Source organism: Branchiostoma floridae, chromosome 17 (assembly GCF_000003815.2).
Source record: "Branchiostoma floridae strain S238N-H82 chromosome 17, Bfl_VNyyK, whole genome shotgun sequence".
Lineage (NCBI taxonomy): Eukaryota > Metazoa > Chordata > Leptocardii > Amphioxiformes > Branchiostomatidae > Branchiostoma > Branchiostoma floridae.
Genome location: NC_049995.1, coordinates 8,786,588 through 8,810,340, shown reverse-complemented (window position 1 = coordinate 8,810,340; position 23,753 = coordinate 8,786,588). Strand labels below are relative to the sequence as shown.

Sequence of the window (23,753 nt, the reverse complement as noted above, 5' to 3'; positions counted from 1 at the left end):
TAAAAACCGTACCTGAGTCAGAGGGCCTTTCAAGAGCTACTCAATTCAGCCCTATGGGAAACTGAGCTATATCAAGCTCTCACAACTTATCATCTGCGTGTTAAAAAAACCTCTCACACCAACACCAAAAAAACAAAACATACATTACTCTCCACTTGTCCTAAGCACTGGAAAACGTCCACAATGTACCAAGTGTAGGCAAAAGCATCCACTTAGTAAAGCACATTAACAATGTCCTTGACCATGACTTTGTACAAAGTCGTACTTAAGCCTATTCCAGTGTTTTCTGTGCAAGCTGTCCCTTCAAACAGAAAGGACTCGAGTTTCCTGGCAATTCGAGCCTTCCCTACGTACAGGATATTATTGCAGGATATTAATGTAGGCACGGTATTTCCTAATGGGTTATGCAGTCTAATGGTTGTTGTTCTAAAAATATAACCAAAATGTATACCAAGGAGCTTTTATCAAGTTGATACAAGTTCCTTGTGTATACCCAATTAATTTTACGCAAAGCTTGCATTTATTTTTTTTGCATACAACTTTTCATGATAACGTTACACAATGTCAAGATTCCCAATATGTTTAATATGTTACTATTATGAGACTTTGTTTGAATTTGGCTCTGGGCCCTCTTGAAAAATAACTTGCTAAGAGTTTCAATTTTCAAAAGAAAAGATAAGATAGATTGAACTAAAATACAGAAATGAGCCAGTGCTAAATGAAAAACAAAGAAACTTGATAAAGAAATTTTAAACTTGTTCAAAGCAAATACTGATATCCAATGTTACATCTATTTAGGGCTTAGACCATACTAAACAAAATTTAGTGAATACAGTCATTTGTACAGTACTGTGATAGTAGTCATTCGGTGAAGATACAAAACAAAAGACTGTATTGTATGATCAATGGTTAACAATATAATAACAAACTTTATACTCTATTTCCGCATACTAAGTAAAGAGCTTACCAACATGCACCAGAGGACTAGTCAAAAGGTTGTTGGTACTATTAGTAAGTACTCTACTTTGTGTATGGAAATAGCGTGTAAAATTTGTTACAGCGTAATTCCTGTGTTTAAGCTTCAGGAAACTACCAGATCACCATTTCAAAGAATTGTACATTTCCTGGAGCAACAGCAGACAATGATACGACCGGATGTACACAGAAGTGACCAGGACTGGACTGTCCTCAAGCCAAAAGGCTCATAAGATATTCATAAGTTTGGCCACTAAGCAGGAAGCCAAGCCAGAATCATTCTTAAACTGTACAATAGAAAACATTCCTTACATTATGCTTAGTCACTACTATAGGACTGGTACAATGTACATTGAACATTTTAGAGCTAATGGTTTCAGATGTGAGTTGACACAAGAGTTGTGAAGTAAAAAAAGAATATAATTCATGGAAACGAATATTAAGATATTAGAACTTCTGACTCACAACTTCGATCATTCTTGAATTGAATTTTTCAGCTTAATGATAAGACAAAAATTCCTTTCATTACGTATGCTTAGTTACTATAGGTACATGGATACAGTCGGAACATTTTAGAGCTGATGCTTTCAGATGTAGGTTGAAAGATTTGAAATACACACGTCTAGAGTTGTTAATAATAAGTCAAATAAAGAATATAACTCATGGAAACCATAAAGATCTACTCATAACTCTGATTCTTGAATTGATTTTTTCTGCTTGTGGACAAAAATTCCTTTCATAATACTATGTCACTATAGATACAGGTACAATGTACATTGAACATTTTTGAGCTAATTGGTTTTAGATATGAGTTGAAAGAATTAAGATAATTGAAAAGAGTTGTGAAGTCAAATAAAGAATATAATTCATCGAACTCCAATTCTTGAATGGAATTTCTGCTCAAGTATCGATTCCACAGATTCTATTCATAGATGACGGAATGTAAACCAAGCCAATGATTTGATTTAGCCCGACGCGACCCAAATGTTACACTGACGCTGCCATAAAGCGAGTGTTTGTCCGTCAAACATGCGTCTGGGATATATATCACATCGAGTGCTTTATCAATGGCAGTCATTACCTAGGATGTCAGGATTCAAGAACAATTCATACTTATCTTAACCAATTTAGAGACATGTTTGCAAAATTTGACTGATATGGGGTGTACTTTGTGAAAGATCATGCTAGGGGAGTTCAATAAAAATTCCTTAGTAACATAGTTCAGATTTTTTACAATCATTAACAGGTGGTTTCAATTTTGACACCTATAACACGTTATCCTGGTTCTGAGTATTTTTTCATAACGAAAACGGAGTAAGAATTAAAATTATTATAATCAATTGCTTTAATTTGCATTTTATATGCTATGGGGCAAGCAATCATTTTACCTGCATATAATACATGGTGGTATTTTGAGCCCTAGTCTCAACAAAGTAAGACATTTTATAATAATACCATATTCAACAGTCTAGCAAGACCAATTAATAATCATTTTGTTACATATTATTTTTATTAACTGATTTCATCTAACAGGACTTGTAGTAAGTATTTGCAGCCAAATTTCTAAGTCATACATATATGAGACTCTTTGAGTGCATTACATATTTTAATTATGATTAATAATTCAAATTTATAGGTGTGATATAATAACATCCAATGGATGTTACAATCTGTAACATTACCTTTCCATTTTTTTTCTTCATTTCTACAAAATGACTGACAACAATTTCTAAAACAAGGAAACTTATTACCAAATTCACATGTTTTCATTTTCATTGAAATCAAGAGGCCTAATTCATGTTTTGGAAGTGTATTGAGCATGTAACAACTTGAAAGTAAGTTTGTATAAGACTACAAAGTGTACGTATTACTATATAAGCACTACCCTGACGTGATAGCTATGTAGGCATAGAAACCCAAACCAACACAGCATTATTATCGCATAATCGTTACACTTATCAATTAATTTGTTAACACAATTCCGCGGGCCATGTTTGGACTATACTTGCTGGCGGGCAAACCTGGCACTTTGTTGCCATGGCAACGGCATTGATACAGGTGTCCGATTGTTCCGCATGTAGCAATAGTCTCACCAAGTTCTCCTTAGTAAGGAAGTTGCTATGATAGGGCACAATGTTGTACAGTACTGTGTATACATTGTTTTCATGTTAGGTTCGTAACATTGTAACGGGGGCAAGGAATTTGAATCAATTTTCTAAATGGAAATTAGATATGTATTTAAGAGCTGGAAATCATCAAATTTGGTAAAAAAAATACTGTAAAATTAATGCATTTAAGTTTGCGGTGATTCAATTTTGTGGGAAGGACGAAATGGAGCGTTCGTGGTAGTAGTTTTGAGTTCGGGATAGCACTACATTTTGAATAGTCGCACACTGCATGCAGCTATACAACACTGACAATAATGGGAACACAGACACCTTTATGAATAGTGTTTGAAATACCCACTTGCACACTCGCAACAGTACTGCAACCACATTTTGGCATGGTGCAACTTAATTTAAATCCCAGGTAGCACAGTGCGCAACCAGAAATTTTGCAATTGTTGGAACACTGCATTTCCCCCACCTGCATGTACATGTACATGCATAATAGCTTAAATCTGCATTTATTTCTTAATGAATCAGATATGATTTGTGAAAAATATTACGTAAAAATATGGATTAGTAGCTGATCTGAAGAAAGTAATAACTTGGAAGAGGGGCAACCTGATGAATCAGGATAACGGATTATAGGTGGAAAATTCAAATTCAAACCACCTGTCAATTCAAACCACCTGTTGTAAAAACTCTGAACTACTTAGGAATTTTTATTGAACTCCCCTAGCATGACCTTTTACAAAGTACTGTGACCCATACCTATACAATTTTGCAAACATGTCTCGTAATTGGTTTAGATAAGTATGGATTGTTCTTGAATCCTGATGCACTATCATAGTAATAACTGCCATTGTTAAAGCACTTTATGTGATATATTATATCCCAGACAAATGTTTAGTCATGTAGCACTTAGACAAGGGGTCTGCCCACAGACCCAAGATTTTCCGTTGCATTCGGTTTTGAGTTTGCAAGTCGTCGGTTGGAAACCATGAACATGAAACCAGTCTTCAATATGTGTACAGCATGCAGTATTCGGTCTTAGACAAGGGGTCTGCCCACAGACGCAAGATTTTCCGTTGCATTCGGTTTTGAGTTTGCAAGTCGTCGGTTGGAAACCATGAACATGAAACCAGTCATCAATATGTGTACAGCATGCAGTATTCGGTGCTATATTGTCAATAAACGTATTGCAGAAAGGGCTGCTCCACTTTTTTAAGAGATGCAAAGGCCGCCTTACCAACGGTTGTCTACTTCAGAAGTTATGCCAAGGACATACATTTGAAGTTTACAAAATTATGGTGGATTTTAGGGGAGGGGCAGTGAGTAAAGTGCATTTAACTCAAATTTAGCCAAACACAACCAAATTGAATGTATTATAGTCAGTTGTAGGAAGAAAAAAACATTTGGGGGCCCACACGTGAGCTGGCATCGTATTACATGTACAAGATCTATAACGGTGTTGCAATACATAGTTTTACATGAATTGTAGTTGTACATGTATGTTAATGCTATCCATTTTGTTAAACACCAGCAATAAGTCTTTTGCATCAGAAATGTTCAAGCAAACTGTAAAAGTTGTAATTGTTTGAAACTAGGATATAGTAACAAATCTGCAGTTGAACACCCTGCTAGAATCTGTTTAGCAAAAGACTGTGTGATCTTTTTAGAGAAATGTACCAGATTCTCCAAAAGAACAAGCTCCCACTTACATTGCTTCACTGTAGCATGTCAACCAACAAGTAGACTAACACAAACTTTAGAAACATGCCACCACACCAAACAAACAACAAGCTATACCACCACGTTCCTTCAATATGACAACAAATCTTAAAAAGACTTTATGACAACTCCTTCTGATAAATACTCATCTCACCTTTGTCCCTTCCATGTTTTCCAGCCACCATTTAGACATGGTACAAAAGAGAGTGTTTGCAAAAAACAGAACTGCTGGGCAATCCTAGTACGCTCCCCACACTTCTAAATCGCCTGGGACCAACTGCCAACAAACCATCTTGTAAATCCTGGGCCGCTAACCTAATAACTCACCCTCAGCAACCACAGGTAACTAAACATGCTGTCATAAGGCGGACAATAGAACGCACGGCCCAACACACAGGGGGCACGAATAATTTAATTACTCCGGTCAGGTGTACACTTTCTAAAAATTTGGCTGCACTTTTCTCACTGATTGTTTTGTCTGAGAACGGAAATTACAAAACAGTAAGTGTAGCAGTGGGGGTCCTAAGTATATTTTAAGAAACACAGCACGTCTACTGGATAATAGGAGGCTTAGATATTCAACAATAAACTAATTACACTGTTTTAAGATATGCCATTCACAATTTATCTCTAAGTAGAGACATTATGCAAAGGTACAATCAACCTAACAACATGTTAAAAATTTTCTAAAGGCTATTTTCTTGAGGCAAACTACTTGAAATTGTAAAAGGCTGTAAGGAATTAATTCTTTTTTCTAAGGAATGCCCCAAACCTTTCATAATTAAGTCAAGCCAACAAGTTTAAACTGCATAAACAATTATGAAAAAAGAGCTATGAAAGAGACAGAAACTCTGAAATTTGCTAATTCATTTTAAAGCGTTACAAATATTTTGTATTATAATTGAACGAGGGACAGAGTATGGTTATAATTAAATAATCAACAGCTTGCAAAACATTTTTAATGGCCCCAGACATAGAAACAGGTCTCGGAGTCTGCCAAGCCTACTATTCTACTTGTTCAAACGTTAAATTGTAATTTGTCGGTAATATAAAAAGAAGTAGACAGCTTTTCTGGCACTTTTCCCATGCAGCTGTGGCTAAGTTTGCTATTGTAGGCTAGCAACAAAAGTCAACTTTAGTCTGTCTGTGTTTGCGCGTAAAACATGGTTATACACAATGTACAAGGTATACAATTATGTAACAACTACATTTTTGTAAAAGAAAACTTTTTAATTAAGAGACATTTTGTACGTAAATACATGCAGTGACGTCCATGAATTCATCACGACTTTCCCACTTAAGTACAAAAGAGTTTGCAGTTTTAGTTTACTGGAAATTTTTAAATGATTCTCCTTTAGGAAATCAGTGCAATGTTCTTGCAGTCACAAAAAAAAAACAAGTTATTAAGTGTATGTGTAAATATGTGGCAAACCAGCATGGACACCAATATATATTAATTTGACCTTCCAGGCGCAAAGAAAATAGTTTGTAAGCTTGTTTGCTGAAATACTTTTCAGTGTAATTTTCCTTTCCAGAAAGTCTGAAAAATCATTCTCTGTCTTAGGGAATTACGTACCAGGTTTACAATTGGTAAAATCTATGGACAATGACATAATGGGTATATTTTGTATAATAGTAACAAAAAGTTAACAACCTACTATTTGTGAAATTTGTGATGCAGGAGTGACATCAATAGAACTAATGAAGGAGAGTTTATAGCTTTTGTTTGCTGATCAATAGTTTCAAAACTATTCTCTGTGTTTGCAAAAGGCGAGACCCACTCTCAACCAAAAACTCTTAACCACTTAGGGTATGGCATTTAGGCTGTAAAACCTATTCAGAATTTGATCGTCAGGACAGACAAATTTCAACCTATCTGTCAGAAAAACCTCAACTTTATGATAATGAAGCTGCTGAAAATATATTTTTCAAAAGCTTGAAACTTAACAACATGCACTCCCAAACGTTGTGTGGGAAAAGTTTTGCACTGGAGACAGTTCTGCTCCAATCATACATGTAGATAACTGTGTAACTTAACAGCAACAAGGAAAATAATTATAATTCATAATGCATAATATCTAGATCCCTAAAAAAATCTGCTCTTAAAACATTGCCATCAATCATAAAATCTGACCCTAGTACCAGAAAAGACAAACAGTCCAATGTAATACCAGTCCTAAATCCGTGCCAGAACCAACACCTGTGTCCTTGACTGATGCTTGTTAAGATAGAGGTTGACATTTGTTAGGCTTGGGTCTGCTTATCGACTTGTGTGTTTGAATGGCAAACACTTCAGGCGTGGATTATTGGTATACGGACCAGCCTTGATATGGGAAAATGTGGTCATGACTTATAAGGGTGGGTACCGCTACAAAACCATTTTTTCTTGTTGTACCAGTCTGGGAAAACCTGGGACCTGAAAAAAATCAGTGGACCGAATTTTGAACCAATTGGAAAACAGAATATACAGGCAGGCGTTCACGTGTTTTGCACAGTTAAGCAGTTGATTGTCATTTTTACCTAATTTCTACTGTAACAGTAAAACCTGTTCGAGGTTAGTTGTTTAAATGAAGCAACTAGGATTTTAAAATGACAGTGGAAGTCACTAAACAGAATGCTTAGAAACAAAACGGACCATTGTTTTGAGTATTGCGCATTCACAAGTTTTCATAGACAATCAGGTCCAGGTTCAGGTCCGGACCTGGACCTGATCTTCTGGACCTGGACCATAACTGAATTTTCTGTACCGGTACTCATGCACCCCTAGTCATGACATTTAGCAGTCAAGTAACACCCAAATTTATCATGATTTCACCCCAGGAAGTGAAGTATTGTTTTGAGCCACTGTAAGCCTGTCTGTGACTGTGTTTCACACATTATAATATAATGCAGTCTAAATGAGTCAACAATGCCAATTTTTTGTATATGGCAATGGAAGAGTCACAAAGACATTGCAACATAGCTCAGAACATGATAACAATTTACCTTGCTGTGATCAAAACCTCCTTGCTGTGATTTACAAATGTACCAGTTTTATGCAAACAAACAAGCAACTCACTCAGAGGAGGCACAGATGTTGCCTTTTTATCTCTTCTATCTCTTCACACCTCGTTGCTGAAGCTAATTGGATAACGAGCCTATAATCAAGCCTGTATAAACAGTGTATAAACCCACTGGGATGGATCACAGCATCTCACTCATCCTAAGTGTTAAACACTGTTGAACAATCTGAGGAAGGGAATCTAAATTTACAGCATTATAATGATGCCCCACTTTTCTTCCTTTCCATCTATAGCTTAATGTTTATTATCTTGAACAAGTGGCAGTTTTCAGGACAGCTAACAGAACCTGTTTTACAAATCATAAATATTTGGCAACTCAACACAAACAAATACATGTAAATAATCAGCGAAAGGGTAAAAAAGAACACGATAAAAATAGCATCAGACTACAAAGCATAAGAAAGCAGAGATACTATGGTTTAAATCACAATTTTGAAAAACCTTCAGCGAAAGTTCCTACTGAACTACATCATGAGCTTTTAAACTTAGGCATGATCTACACACAGTTTTTCCCGATATCGGCGAGCCAGCCTCTTGCCGACAGCTCTTTTTCATCGTCTAGATGGAACTACTATATCGCCATAATGATATCGGGAAAATTTCTCCCGAAAGGTCCGGACCATTCGTACGATACCTTACCGATAGCTTAGCAGGGGTCCCCGACAGCTTCGCGCGCGTGTAGATGCTTCCCGACTTCGGGAAGGCTCATTAGCATATAACGCCATTTGGAAAATCGCGCTATATGTTTATAACTGCAAGCGCCATGGGTGTCCGGCCCCCTACGTTCTAGATCCCTCCCGACATCTCCACAGATATCGGTAAAAACTGTGTGTAGATTGGGCCTTAGTAGCTGTATATATAGAAAATCACAGGTTATCGAGGCATTTTCTTGCAAATTGATATGGAAAATGTTTTGTAGATTGCAGGTGGACACTTAAAAAGCAGTTAAGGCCATACCTCTGGTTGTGCTGCATCTATTCCACTTTCACCCTCCATGATTAAAATCCTGAGTTTCTAACAGCTTTAAGACATGCCTTACTAGTACACATTAAACAGAAACACAATACTTATGTTCCCACAACCTACTGAAATATGCCTATTCATAGAGGCCGTTGCCATAGAAACGTCGCTACGATGTGGAAACCAGCTGGCGTGTTGCCATGGCAACAAGAAGATTGCCAGAAATCCAGACGGATTACGTGGACTCTGTTGTCACGGAAAATAATTCCTGTCTTCTACGAACACTGTAATGTTTGCACAGTCAGAAGAGGAGCGACTTCTAAATAACAAAATTCAATATTATGCAGTTTTGATGTTTGGATCCAAGGACAAGCTGACAATGCTAAATATTTTGTTCAAAACAATAACAGCTGGAGAGAAACAATAATGTCATGCATGAAGTTTGGTTCTCAAACAAAGCATGCACAGGTGTGTTTAGTTTTTAGTTGAGATTTACAAAAATGTAGATGCCTGAACATCCTTCAGAAATAGCCTGTTTCTGAGAGAAAAAAATACCTAAATCATGTAACAAAGTTATATATTCTGTTCAAAACAAAAACAGCTGGAGAGAAAGAATAAAGTCGTGCATGAAGTTTGGTTATCAAACAAAGTATGCACAAGGGGTGTTTAGTTTTTTAGTAAGACTTATACAAGATGTAGGTAGTTGAACATTCTTCAGAAATAGCTTGTTTCTGAGACCTATAAAATGTAGGGGTCAAAGAAATGGGGGGAGAACTGATCATCTCCAAGCAGATGTTAGGTTGGAAGATTGTAACATTTTGTGACTGCCAGGCTTCTATGACAGTCATCTTATAGAATGCCAACTGCTGTCGAAGAGGACTGCATGGCATTCAGGAAAAGAGACAATTTTCTACCTACCATCTGCTTGGAGATTAGGGAGAGGCCTTAAACCATTGTCATTGTAACCATAGACCCTACAGAATGAAACTGTCAAGTTGCCATGGTGTAAAGTGTTATGCTGAGCATATTCTGAGGTACAGGGCAGATGATATAATTGTCACCATGTCTTGGAAGCTCCCTCTACCATTGCAATTCTATATTACAGCCTCAGTGCTATACTCTAATACAACATCCAATCATACATGATCGTGTATTATCATCAAGTCAGAAAAAAGCACCAGGTCCTTTCAAATAAGGGATATCACTGAGACATAAATAGGAAGAGTCTAGAATACACTTCTTCACGACGATGTACATGTATACAAACATTTGATCGATACCAGTCAGAAAGCTTTTTAAAATTTAACCAAAACCTGAACCCAAAGTAACCAAAAAGAGAATGACTGAAACTCTTATCCAAACAACAAAAGATTAAAACTTAAACACTTCTATATATAGTATTCCTCACAAGACAACTTACAGATTATATCAAGTTAATCAGAAATGACAGAAGATTTATTTTACCTGTTATACAAGCGATGCCGATGTACGTGACCAAAAAAACGGGTGAATTTTGTTTGCGTGCGCCCGAGTCGTTACCGCAGCCTTCGCTAATTAGCTCAAACCGCACAGCGAGGCTGAGCCTGTCAAGGACGTGTGGAAAAATGACAAAGCACCAGCGGTTAAGGCTGTTGGAACGGGAAAACACTTGAGGAACAGGAGTGTAGACACTTGTCAAGTCAATGGACCAAACCAAACAAATTACAGGGGTGAGTGCGCAAATACCGCCCTGAGTCGCTTGTACCATTCAATATCTTGCATCACAAGAGCACTGAGTTGAACCTAACCACAACTGACAATGATCAATGAACTAGCTGAGATATTGTTTCCCCAAACTTAAGACAAAATTACAAGAAGTTTAAGACAAAGACAACAAGACCACGCTCCTATAAAGCTAAAAAAGTGAATCGATCCACACACATACAGTTTTGTATGTGCACTTAACTATACCACCTAACAATCAACGGAGAATACAGAACAACATTTTGCACATTCGGCATAAAGCAAATAATAACGATTTTCGGTTTAGATGGAAAATTATATATCGAACGAAAACTGTCTTTTCAAAACAAAATACCAAAAGTTTTAAACAAAAGTGAAGTGGTATGACAGAGAGGGTGTGACCAAGCACCCAGTCCGCACTCCAGACAAACACTCCTGTCTTCAAAAGGGCGGAAAAACGCGACGCTAACCGTCGAGTGCGGATCTGTCATGCACCGATACTGGGCTGTCAACAACTGAAACAAACCAGTCTTGGATGGGATGAAATTACACCACAAATACAATTTTCAATATCGATGCTGTAGTTTAAAACTGAGGCATGTCATGAAATAAAGTGTGCACAGAAAAATTAAGGTGGACCAGTACAAGTGCTGAATGTATATTAAAGATTGTCCAATAATATTCAATGATCATTGTAGCTTTCTGAAAATTTGGCAAGGGCTACATCAAATCCTTAACAAAAATGAATGTAATCAGATAACAATTATAAAAGAAGAAGACTGTATAGTGCACAAAGGCCACCTGCAGTTTGAAAAGGACTTGCTAGAGGGCCGTAAAGATGGTCACTGTTTCAGTCAGTGAAAGCATTTCAAGTGTACAAGTGAGACAAATTGCAATTTTGCTCAAGTCGGGCCGGTATATTGTACTAAAACAATTCTTTACTTTCTCTTTGCTCTCTTCTATAATAGTGCAGCCTGATATGCATGTAGATGCTAGAAAAGACAATTCCAGGTGGCAGACTTCACCTCCTTACCCATACTCCTTTGCATTGCCCACAGACATGTGATATTAATAGTATATTGGGAATCACAAAACCACATACAGACACACAGACAGATGCACAAACAGACAAGTCTTACACAATTCTTCTCTCCATTTGGGCCTTGGTATGACTTAGGTTAAAAGCAAAACAAAGCTCCAAATTATACTTGTTGCTCCACCCAGAAGCTTGGTGTAAGTGTTATGTCCTATAGCAGCTCAGGACTTGTACTGAATTAGTGAACAATGTACAGAAGCCTGCAGCTGTCAGGTGTTGGATTGTAGCCACCTCCTGGAGTGGCTCTTATCATGCTCTTTCATGCCAAGGGGTATTTGAAACAATATCCTATCAATCATAATATACATGCACCTGTCAAGTACATGTACGTGTAATTTTCATAAAAGATGTACAAATTCAGCAAATTGTGAATCAACAAAGGGATGTATTGTAAAATTTGGGCGCCAAAAGAACAAATATTCTGAATATCAAAATCTTCGGTCAGATTGATATTTGCAATATATTTTTTTTCATCATTTTTTTTCACATTTCAAGTGTTGATAACTAACTTGAAAGCAAGCCGCAACCAAATCCCTTTACTTCCAGGTAGCCTTCCTGTAAGTAAGCCACTCATAGATTTCTGAATTGACTATGAATATGATTGCGGTCGAAGATATTCGGCGGACAACTCAAGTGTCGTTGGGAGGTGCGCATAGAGAGGTAGACGTAACCCTCCCCAATTCCCCTGAGCCATTATGCGACTGTTAATCTATTTTTTATATTCAATTGTGCACCGAATTCAGGCCTCCCTAAAAATGAAATTTTTAATTGCCTATGCATTGCAAACGAGTCTGGCAGCAAGCATAAACTCACACGTTACCCAAGCTACACAAACCCAGGATACAAATCTACATTCACTAATCTTACATGTATACCATGATTTATGGCCAAATGATTGTTACATGTAGGGTCAAACTCATAGCTACCTTTTAAAAGGACTTAGTTAAAGTTAATGGGTAACAGATCGATCATAGCAACCTTTTTATAGAGCCATAACAACTTACACGCAAACATTGACACATCCTGTATCATTAGCCTTTGATATAATTTATATACAAACTTTGTTTTCTTAAAAGTTTCATTTACCACATCTGCCCACTTGCTCATAAAATTTTCAGTTTTAGCAAACCAGGCTTTGACTTGACTTGACTTGACCACCTCTGCATAAGGGCCACCTGTTTTCCTTTTGACCAAAGCTTTGAGTACCCTGTCTATAGTGGCCACCTGTCTACTAAAGTATCGTGACCATTTTCCCTATAATACAAGGTCACTTTAAGGTCATCAGGCTTTGACTTACTAACTTGACTTGACTTGACCACCTTTGTATAAAGACCACCTGTTTTCCTGTTGACCAAGCTTTAAGTATCCTGTCTATAGCGGCCACCTGTCTATTGTGACCATTTTCCTTATAATACAAGGTCATCAGGCTTTGACTTACTAACTTGACTTGACCACCTTTGTATAAGGGCCAACTGTTTTCCTGTTGACCAAAGCTTTGAGTATCCTGTCTATGGTGGTCACCTGTCTAAAATGACCACCTGTCTATTGTGACCATTTTCCCTATAATACAAGGTCACTTTAAGGTCATCAGGCTTTGACTTGCTAACTTGACTTGACTTGACTTGACCACCTCTGTATAAGGACCACCTGTTTTTCTATTGACTAAAGCATAAAGCATCCTGTCTATAGTGGCCACCTGTCTATAGTGGCCTCGACCTGTCTAAAAGTGACAATTTTCCCTATAATATAGTAGAAGCCAGTTAATTGCACAACGGATAAACGCACACTTCTGTTAATTGCACGGAATCCCAAACTCCCAAACCGGTGCGGTCCAGCTAGATAACTTCACATTATTGCACCAGCCGGATAATTGCACGAATTCAAATTAACTGGCAAATAGGCCGTGCAATTAAGCGGCTTGTACTGTACAATGTACAAGGTCACTTGACAGTTTTAATGGGAGTGGACTAAAAGGTTCGGCCAGAGAAAATATCACAGTTACATGCATGTACATGTAGGTCCCACTTGAATAAGCATATTTGAACATTATAGTTTGAACATTGTGCCAAGTTCACAGCGTTGAGTGGTAGTTAAATGTATGCGGCCAGCCATATGGCAGCTGTGTACATAAGACTTGATCCCGAACCTGTTATACATTACCCCATGTTGTATTCATGATGAGTGTACATTTCTCTGTTACAGTAGATGCTCTGTTATATTTTGCCTGGATGCCAAAACGGTATTGAAAAATAAGCTTGAACTTCTCTTAAACACAACTTTTATGACTACCTAACAGTGGCCAATGTTTCGGTAATTTCTAAGCAATCAAAAGAGCTGTGACTTGTTTTGTACATTAACGTATGTGTCACTATCAAGATACTAATAGATGTACTTGTACATCTTCTTTTCGAAGTCTGTGCCTTAACTGATTTACTGAAGGTTGCTTTAAATTTTTTGTATTAGAACTAAATGTAGCCATAAACAGAAAAAGAAATTCCGTAATTGCTCTCTAGAATATACCAACTATAGCAGATCCACAGTAACAGTATATATTGAATACACTTAAGTGCCACAAAATGTACATATTATAGTAGAGATAACAAAAAAAGCATTTTAGATTGTTTACTTTTAAGAACAATTGATAGTAAAAACTCTTACCTGAATTACTTGGGTATTGTCCATGTCAGAAGCCTTGGAGTCCAACGTTGAAAGACACAGCATCCAATTTGTAGGTTACATTTTCATAGTTTCTTATTTTCATGACTGTGAGTTTCGGATGAACGTGATCATGCCAAACATACATGCATGTTCCAAAAGTCACTGAGTCTTCAATCATAGAGAAAAAATAGCATTTTCAAAATTTTTTAGTGTCCTTTCACACAAACCATTCCGTATACAGCCATTTGAAGCTTGCGGGCGACTTCCCCAAAGTTTGAATCTTAACTGTTTAACAGGATACTTCACAATGAACTGTGGTATCTAATCCCCCTGTGTACATTTTGTACACTTTCACACAATCTGCGCTCCGCGACTGATTCATACCATTCATACAGCATAATCCATTCGCAGGACAAAGTTCACGATGATATAACTGCAAGTTTGACTAAAAATCTACAAACATCTGTAAATAGTTTCATCAGGTGGTAAAAATATAATACAACGCGGCGTTTTCCGTATCACCCGAGGTACCAGCCCGACTGTGGGTCGGATTGCAACGGCTGAAGGCCTCTGTGTAACAGCTTTTTATCACCCGGTCCGGCACACCAGGCCTGTATGAAACGTTATTGCAACCTAGGCATGACATAGATACAGACAGTAACGTTCTTCCCCGATGATGGTGTCTGAAATGTCAGAAGTGAGCACTAACTTGATTGTGTTGCAAGAAATATGAAATCTATACACAAACAGCTTGCATACCCAAATCATGCCATATATCAGCACAGTCACCATAAACGTTACAAACACACATGAACAAATACAATGTAACTCAAGCACAAATTCCTGTACTATATTGCACACTCATTCTAGATCTACAACACTCTTATACAGACATATTAAATCATTTCCCATTCATTCAGAGTGACAAGCACACATTCAATTCAACAGTAACGGTTCCAATCTATACTTCTTTCATGCATAACATTTTTTCTTCAACGCTCACATTCATTCCAAAATGCTTGTACCATTCGTTCCATTTATACAGTGAAGATGTTCGGCCACATAAATTAAAAATCATGGTTCTCAAACCTAAAAATAAAATTTTATGGCTAGTAAATCAAAATATCAATAAGCGAACAAAGCCAAGATTCCCACCTAGCCTTCTGTTTTTCATCTTCAAGTTGACTTCTTGGCGGGGAATGCTTAATTTGTATTCTAAAATATTTGAAAACCAAGCAAATAAATTGGTGTAGCTATATATTTAAGTCAACAATTGAAAAACAAACTCACTGTAACTTGACACTAGTTCATAATACTCCGGTACAGCTTGCAAATGTTGAGTCTTGTACAGCATTACACCGATTTTTGACGGCCAGAATGGTCCATCTTTGCTGAGCACTATTCCATACTTGTCCACGTATGTCCCATCTTTCCTTCGCCGAATTCTCGACCCGTCCCGTAATCTTCCCGTGACAAACGCGTTGAGTAGGTTTGTCTTACGGTACCCGTTGTATGTCACCACGCGAGTTTCAGGCGGCAACCAGGCGTTGTCTTCTTGGTCTTTCCACGTGGTGGTATAAACACTGTTCCAACTGCCCTGTATGTGGTTTACACACCCAGAAAAGTTGTAGAGTCGCGGGAAGAGCGTATGCCCCGGGTCCACGGCGAAATTCACGTCGGACATCCTCCGTTCCTTTCCCCACGACATAGTGGACACCTGTGCGTTGTTGTCACCACGTGACACTTTCGCTAGACGGATTGGAAAACAATGGGCTCAGATTGCGGTCCGTTTTAATTACCTGCATACCACCTGGATTTTCACATAGCCCTTGATCAATTCACATGCCATAAATTTCTCCGGCTAACAGAGGAATGCTCCTGGACTGGTTATACACAAGTTTGCGTAAACATCAACATAAAACCGTCTGATGTATGGACAATTTTGACCTCTCGCCGCCGATCGTTACCTCCATTCTTGGTCGTCCCGGCAACAGTTCAGACGACGCACAAGAAGTCAACGCAGGTCAGAACGGTAAGTCGGACTAATGCACGAGTTTGCAACCTTGAATCAACTTGGTCTCGCTCCCTTTCAGTCGCGTAAGTTGACATCAAACACCGACTCCCTCAACAGTTTGTACCGCACAGCATTCCGTGGTTACTTGGCGAAGACAAAGGCCAGTTGAGGCACCACAGCGATTGCTCACACACTGACCTCTGCTTGTACCTTGACAGTCGGTGGGGAGGGGGGCAGATAGAACATATAAATGAGATAAAAAGTAGCACCCACTTCATGTAAGTATGTACCAAAGGATCACCCTGACACTAAAGAATTGGTGGTATAGCACACAATACGGCAAACGAAAATAGCCCAAACAACAAGGCCTGCTGTCCATTGGTCCAGTGAACTCATTCTACAGAACCGGTTGCTATAGAAACAGAGAAACTGATGGGAAATTGATGACCTTGCAAGGTGATAAAGGTCACCCATTAGACATGGCCGGCTTACAGATTTGGATGTAGAGATAAGATGGGGGTAATTCATTTAAGTTAGAGGATCAAAATGGCATGATTAATATCCAAGCAGATTTTAGAAGGGAAGATTTTAATGTTTTATATCTGTTAACTTCCTCGGGTTAAATTAAAGTTCACTAAATGCTGTCAGAAGAAAAAAGGGCATTCAGAAAACATCATGATTGTTCTTTCCACATCTGGTTGAAAAAGCTGGGACATATAATACTGTCCAAGACAGTGAAGTCTTTTGTAGAAAATGATTTGTCGCAACAAGGACGTTACTGATTTATATGGTTTCATTCTTCGACAACTAGTATCACAGGAACATTTCTGTGAGTGTTCTAAAGTTTTCCCATGCAAATTCATTGAATAGTACTGTCTGTCCATAGAACGCATGCTGTCAAAATCAATTTGTTAGCAAAAAGGAGAATCAGGAACCTTCCCATTAAGGTTGGAAAGACCTCTACTCTATTGTGAACAAATGGCTAATTACATATAAGCTACAAAGGATGAAAAATAGAATGAACATCCACAAATACCTGAATCCCAGCCATAGCCAATTCCACACACCAAATCAGAGAAAAAATATACTAAAATAATTGTATGTAGGGCAGAAACTGAAAAGGGGCACACCCAACCTTCTAGACAAGCTTTAGATCCTGAATGTGTTGCAATCAAGCACTCCAGTCGACAATACAAACTGACAAATAACTCTCTTCAACTCAATTATCAAAGCTTCCATGGTGGCAAAAATCAATGAAGATTTACAAAGGATTTTTAGAGCATACTTGAGTCAAAAATAACCGACAAGGGCTTGTCAATGATGAATTTTCTGGAATGTTACATAAAAGGCCTTCGGACTACCATCATCATGATGATAAAAATTAAAATACTTTGGAAACAGGATCTTCCTATTAAGTATGATATCATGAACTTCATTGTTTCATAATTACAGACTACACTAAAAAAAACATGTCTTCAACAAAATTGGGCACTGTACAGAATGATGTACCAAGAGTTAAGACTACAAAAAATGTTTTATTCTTTCAATAATTATATAATTCTTTAGACTAACCTTTTCTGCAAGTTTTCTGGTTAACACTTTTCAACAAACGCTATCCAAGAAACCTTTAAGATTAAAAGAATGATAAAAATATTAATTATAAAAACAAATGAATGTGTTACCGTTAGGAATTGAGGTAGCTTTCGCACAGCTCTAGCAAAGTACTCTACAGCCCGACTTCCCCACTTCAAGCCAAGCCTTGAGAGCGAATTTGAAAATGAATGGGCCGACGGAAAAATCAGTACAGATTATAACAACAAAGTCGGGGGAGGTGAAAGGCAAGAGTCGCTCTAATAAAAACAGGATTTCAACTTTAGCTTTCCAAGTGTGCTTGTTCGTGTTGCCACGGTTACAAAGCCAGGTGGGACACTTGTGACCGGTAGACGGGACCCGACAGTCAACACAACACCGGGGGGTCGCTCTGGTTTCAAAATATTGGTGCTAAAAGTTTGTTATCTATGACGTGTTTGTATTTGAATCTATAAATTTATGAGTTTATGTTGCAATAAAACATTTCGCATTTTCAACTTGTCAAGTTTTTGTTCTGGTTCTAATATCTTAGTCTAAAATTTATGCTTTAAATTTCTAGTCCAGACAAGGAATAATTTGTCTTTGTCAGATCCCAGAGTCTTTATGAAACATTTATGGTTCAGTAAAAAATGAAATAAAATCTGAAATTCTTGCATATACAAAGATGTCTAATGGTGCTGGATCAGGAAATAGAATTGAAAAGTTATGGTAATATTGTGAAAAATTTGGCTTATGAATTAGATTTTGATTTTCAAGGTCTGTCAAAATTAAGTTTCAAAGAGAGCTAAGAAGTAACCTTAATATGCTAACATAAATATGCCATTCAAACAATCAACACCAGTAAGCTCCTAAAAGCCTCACAACAACACCTCACCTGCAGTTCTCCTAAATTGACTGAAAACAAATTTGCCGTTTTCTCAGCACTTACCTCAAGTCTACCTCACCTTCACCTTGAAGTCATACACTTGAAAATCTCAAGATTCTAAGTCAGGGTGCATGTGCACCCAGGTGCACCCAAAATTGGATCTGTGCACCCAATTTTTTTCAGTGGGTGCACAGGGTGCTCCCAAATATTTTCTTAGGTTTATGTATGTAAAGATATCAAGTATACTAGTATACATCATATTCTTGACATTCTAAGTGTTAGAAAGATGATAAAAATGTCTGTCATGGTACTTGTTTAAGAATTTGATAGCTTGTAACTAAGTTTTCTTTTAATTTTTGTCTGACATTCTACTTAAATTTAAGTGGTGCACCAAAAAATTTTTGGGTGCACCCAATTTTTTAAAGCTGGGTGCACCAGTGCACCTAATCCCAAAAATGAATTTCGAGCCCTGTAAGTGAAAATGTTACAGACTCTTTCACAAATAAGATCCAATCAGGAACTTCAACCTTCCTTTTTCTTGTCAACACTTGGCCCTATGGTCAGCTAGTCTAGTCATTCTTGTAATTTTGTCACTATTCTTTAGCAAGCCAAGGTGTCAGGCAGAGACTACATTCTAAGCATCAAAAACACACATTAAAAGTTAAACTTTCCCTGACAACAGTATAAATACTCTCATACAAATTTATGTACATGTATGCTCTCTATACCTATAAAGAACTTCACTTGTGCTACATACAGACATGGAACAGACAATCTTGAGGGAAAGAAACGGACATCTATAGAAATTACAATTGAAAGATTCAAACCTGAAATGGCTTGGTCAGCTTCAAGACCACATCCTTGGATACACTGTCCATACTGACTCAAGAAAACGGTCGCCAAAGCAGCAGAAAAAAAGAGTACTTCACAAAAGTGCAAGTAAAAACAAACACTTTTCCATCACTGAAACATGATCTTTAAAAATCAATGCAAAAACAAGACGGTAACCAAAACGTTCTACTGTATCTAAAAGTCTAGTAGTACCTTTCTGTCCCTCCTTTTCTACCATTACGGTAGAAAGGATTGGTCAAACAGAAAAGAAAATTGACCAATATCCGTCGGTAAGGACCCCTGTAGAGCTGAGGACATTATTAAGGGGATTACATGGCAAGCTGCATCTTTGCAGACGAGGGGTTCTTGTGTTGACATGTTTGTTTTTCCTTGATTAAGTGGACCACGGCCCGTCAACAGAAAAGTAACAGATTGTAACCTGATACTTAAGACCCCTTTGATTCTATTGGATTAAAACTTTGAGCAACCAAAGTTGTATTTGTTTGACTTAGATTCAATGTGATCAGTGTTGTAAAAGAGTATGATTTAAAAGCCTGCAAAAATTACAAAATACACTTTTTGATCAGTGAAGTTTGTTTGAAACACTACAAGATTTTTGGTTGTGACAGTCTTTGAGCAACCAAAGTTGTATTTGTATGACTTAGATTGTAGATTCAATGTGATCCGTTATTATACGTAAAAGTGTATGATTAAAAAGCAAGCAAAGCTTACAAAATACAATTTTAATTTTATCAGTGAAATTTGTTTGAAATACTGCAAGACTTTTGGTTGTTCAATGTTCAATGGTTGCCATCTCAAAGGAAAGAGATAATTTTTCTGTGACAGGACTTTTGTATTATACTGGAACGTGTACAACTAGACACAAACTTTAAGATAGAAAAGATATGCATCAGGACATTGTGCAAAGTATAGACATAAGGTAATAATCATACACTAAGAGAGGTAAGACTGTCATCTGTGTGGATTGACGATAAGGATGAATAGAGTAGGCAGTACAAAGAGGAGTGGCACTCGTGTCTTAAGCGGATTCTGTGGAATTTGTTTACCTGTCAATTAGAGAGTGATTGACACCCGACTCCTCGGAAAAGAGTTTCCGTCTGGAGCTGGTGTGATTTGAATGGGAAAGGGTTTAAATGGAACCAAAATGTAATTTTACAATAAGAGTGAGTGAGTGAGTGAGTGAGTGAGTGAGTGAGTGAGTGAGTGAGTGAGTGAGTGAGTGAGTGAGTGAGTGAGTGAGTGAGTGAGTGAGTGCGTGAGTGAGTGCGTGAGTGAGTGAGTGAGTGAGTGAGTGAGACTGAGTGACTGAGTGAGTGAATGACTTAAGTTGACTTGATGTACATGTATAGGTTTTAAATGTCTCTACCAAAAATATAGATGGAAATTGAAAATGGACTTAAATGCTGTGGTGCTCCAATCTGTAAAGTTCTCTTTCTTTTCTAACCCAATTCTTACTGTGAAAGCAACAGAACCAGAAAACAACATTGACGTAGCCCCTTCTCTAAGCCAATTAGATGGTGGCTGAGAACCTGTTACCCCTAAGTGGAAAGTCACACAAATAGAAAGTGGTTTACAGGTCCCCCCCTGTGACCCTACTTGACCCCTGGAATGTTAATTAAGAAGTTGTTTTCTGAGTTACCACTGAACCATGATGTTGAGGTTCTACACTGGTGGGTCTTCTAAGAGTTATGAGTCATCAGAGGCTCATCAAGGGGTTGTTGGAACGGCTATTACAGGTGAATCACAGGCACAAGCAAGTGCTGAGAGAGTACACATGGGGGATTCCAGTATCTGTAGAGGTTAAAAAAAGTTGTCCTTAATGCCTTGACTTTGTCTTTGCTTGTTCCTTACATCAGTTTCTTGCTGGACCCTCATTGGCTGTTCAGTGGGCCTTTGAAGGAAATTGATTGGTTGATAGTTGAATATTCCAGGCAAGTTCTGGTTGCATGGTCCTGCATCAAGCTGCACTCTGATTGGCTGGAAAAATTATCTTGAACCTGGTGCATCTTGATTGGCCGACTCTCCATCCAGACACACTCTGATTGGTTGGGACATCTCCAAGCATCTTCATGGAGTAGTTTTCCTCAATGTTTCTTTTTTATTCATTCATTCATTCATTAATTCATTCATTCATTAATTAATTCATTCATTCATTCATTCAACCATCCATCCATCCATCCATCCATCCATCCATCATTCATTCATTCATTCAAATACTCACAGTCCTTTGCAGACATGAGTTTTTCCGGCTCCAGGGGTGATGCACAAATGAAGCGGGGGGTGGGCAGGAGGGGACCGTGCTCCGATGGCCAGAAGGGGCCGTCTCTGGTCACGATGATGCCATTCCTGTCCATGTAGATGCCGCTCTTGATTCTACAGGGAGATAAACACTGTCCATTATCTTCCTGCTTATAACCTTTAGTCTATTAACTTGGAATTTGGCACCGATTTGAAAGTTACATTGGTTGTGGGCTTAGGCAGCATTGGAGAAGGTTATGCTACATTTTTGTATCCAATATATTCATCTACCATAAACAATGAATAACTCATCTCCTAATGCTTGCAGAAAAGAAGTCAAAAACATTAGAAATACAGCTAGAATTATAATTATTAAAGTTCTTGGTTCACTTTTGGATTATCTGTTTTTCTCTCTTAAACGTCCACTGGGCATATCATGTATCCCTTCTTTCTGAATGAATCAGTCCAATATCCACACAAATGCTGCATATCTGGACTTCATGATTCTAATATAGGGGGGTGTCACACCTTGTTAAGTGCTTGGAGTTTCCACCTGTCATTAAAAGCTGTTTGAAGCCATTTCTGGTGTACCCCTTGAACATCTCGATCCTTATTGCACGTGGAGACAGGTGTAGACTCGGAGACGGCTGGTAGTACTGAGATGTCTCCCTCTCTTTCTCCTCCTCCAAGGCTTTCTTTTCTTCTTCCTTCTTTTCTTCAGCTTCCTCTGCCAGTGCCTCTTCAATGCTTCTTTCCAATCCAAATACACCTGAAAAAGTTCCCTGTTTAGAGATGGTTTCTTCCAAAGAGATGACATAGACTTGGTTAGGCTGGGACCTGTTGGGCAAATCCACTCTGAAAAAAGGGATGTCTTAATTGGCTTGTAAGTTTTCATGAAAACTATTGTTTCATTCTGGCTATTATTAGTAAAAAAACAAAAGGATACCAAATAAACAAAACAAAATTATATGACGTAGTATCAAACAAATAACAAATGAATACCAGTTTGAGTACAAGAAATACAATACAGTTTGTATTAGAAAGAAAATGTTAATAAGAAACATGATTTTTAATTGCAACTTTTAACAATAATTAAAGAAAGAAATCCAACAAATGAATATCAAGACAAGTTCCAAAAATCATCTAGTATAAGACAAAACAACAAATATATGTCAACGAAAGTAGAAAATCATACTGCAAGTAAAAAATAATAAAAGAAATAAAATTCATCAAATCATAAAACAAAACAAAACAAACCTGGGTACTCGTCATAATTTGACCTCTGTAACCGTTGGAAACGCTGTAGCGCGATGTGGAGAGGTTTTCTCCTGTGCCGAGCCTTGGCCCGGATTTCTGACGCCGCCGTGTCAACCCTGCTTAACTCATCCTCTCTGTCCTCATTGTCTGAAGATGGAACCATGTCAATTGTATACTAATATATGGTATGATATGGCCATGCTATGTGGAGTTCATTTCAAATCAAAATAGGAATCTATGCCCTGGTGGAAAATGATACTCATTCAATTATAGATTTTATCAACAAGCAGAAATTGCTTGAAACTTTGCATTATTTTGATATTCATGAAAAATGACAGGAAAATTGCTAAAATTTGTTGCATTTTGCTGCAATGTTCCTAATAAGCAAGTGAGGGAAAAAACATGCACATTGTATATTTTCAAGATACTGTAATATGCTAAATACATTGTATATACCCAAATGTCAAATAATTATAAAGTTTTACATTAGTCCATCATAGCATTGTGTTTTCACAATTCGAAACTTGCACCATGGTAGTAGACTAAGTGTACTGATTATGTGCTGTCATGACTACATTTTGTTTATCTGACAATGAGGTTTTGATTAATCTTTGCATTAACTTTACAT

At 37.6% G+C, this 23,753-nt stretch overlaps 1 protein-coding gene across 10 annotated transcripts in view; it reads right to left on the bottom strand.

Moving 5' to 3' along the window:
- LOC118404481 (cytosolic carboxypeptidase 3-like) overlaps positions 1-23,753 on the bottom strand; it is an 87,107-nt gene that overhangs the window by 34,208 nt on the left and 29,146 nt on the right. For 8 of the 10 annotated variants that reach the window (XM_035803558.1, XM_035803554.1, XM_035803560.1 and 5 more), the window contains 3 exons: positions 23,126-23,272; positions 22,397-22,637; positions 21,852-22,003 (listed from right to left, as the gene is read on the bottom strand). In XM_035803558.1, the coding sequence (XP_035659451.1) occupies positions 21,852-22,003; positions 22,397-22,637; positions 23,126-23,272 (540 nt within the window). Of the gene's footprint in view, positions 1-4,965; positions 5,100-15,599; positions 16,530-21,851; positions 22,004-22,396; positions 22,638-23,125; positions 23,273-23,753 lie in introns of those variants that run through there. The other 2 variants (XM_035803565.1, XM_035803564.1) reach the window with 2 other exon arrangements.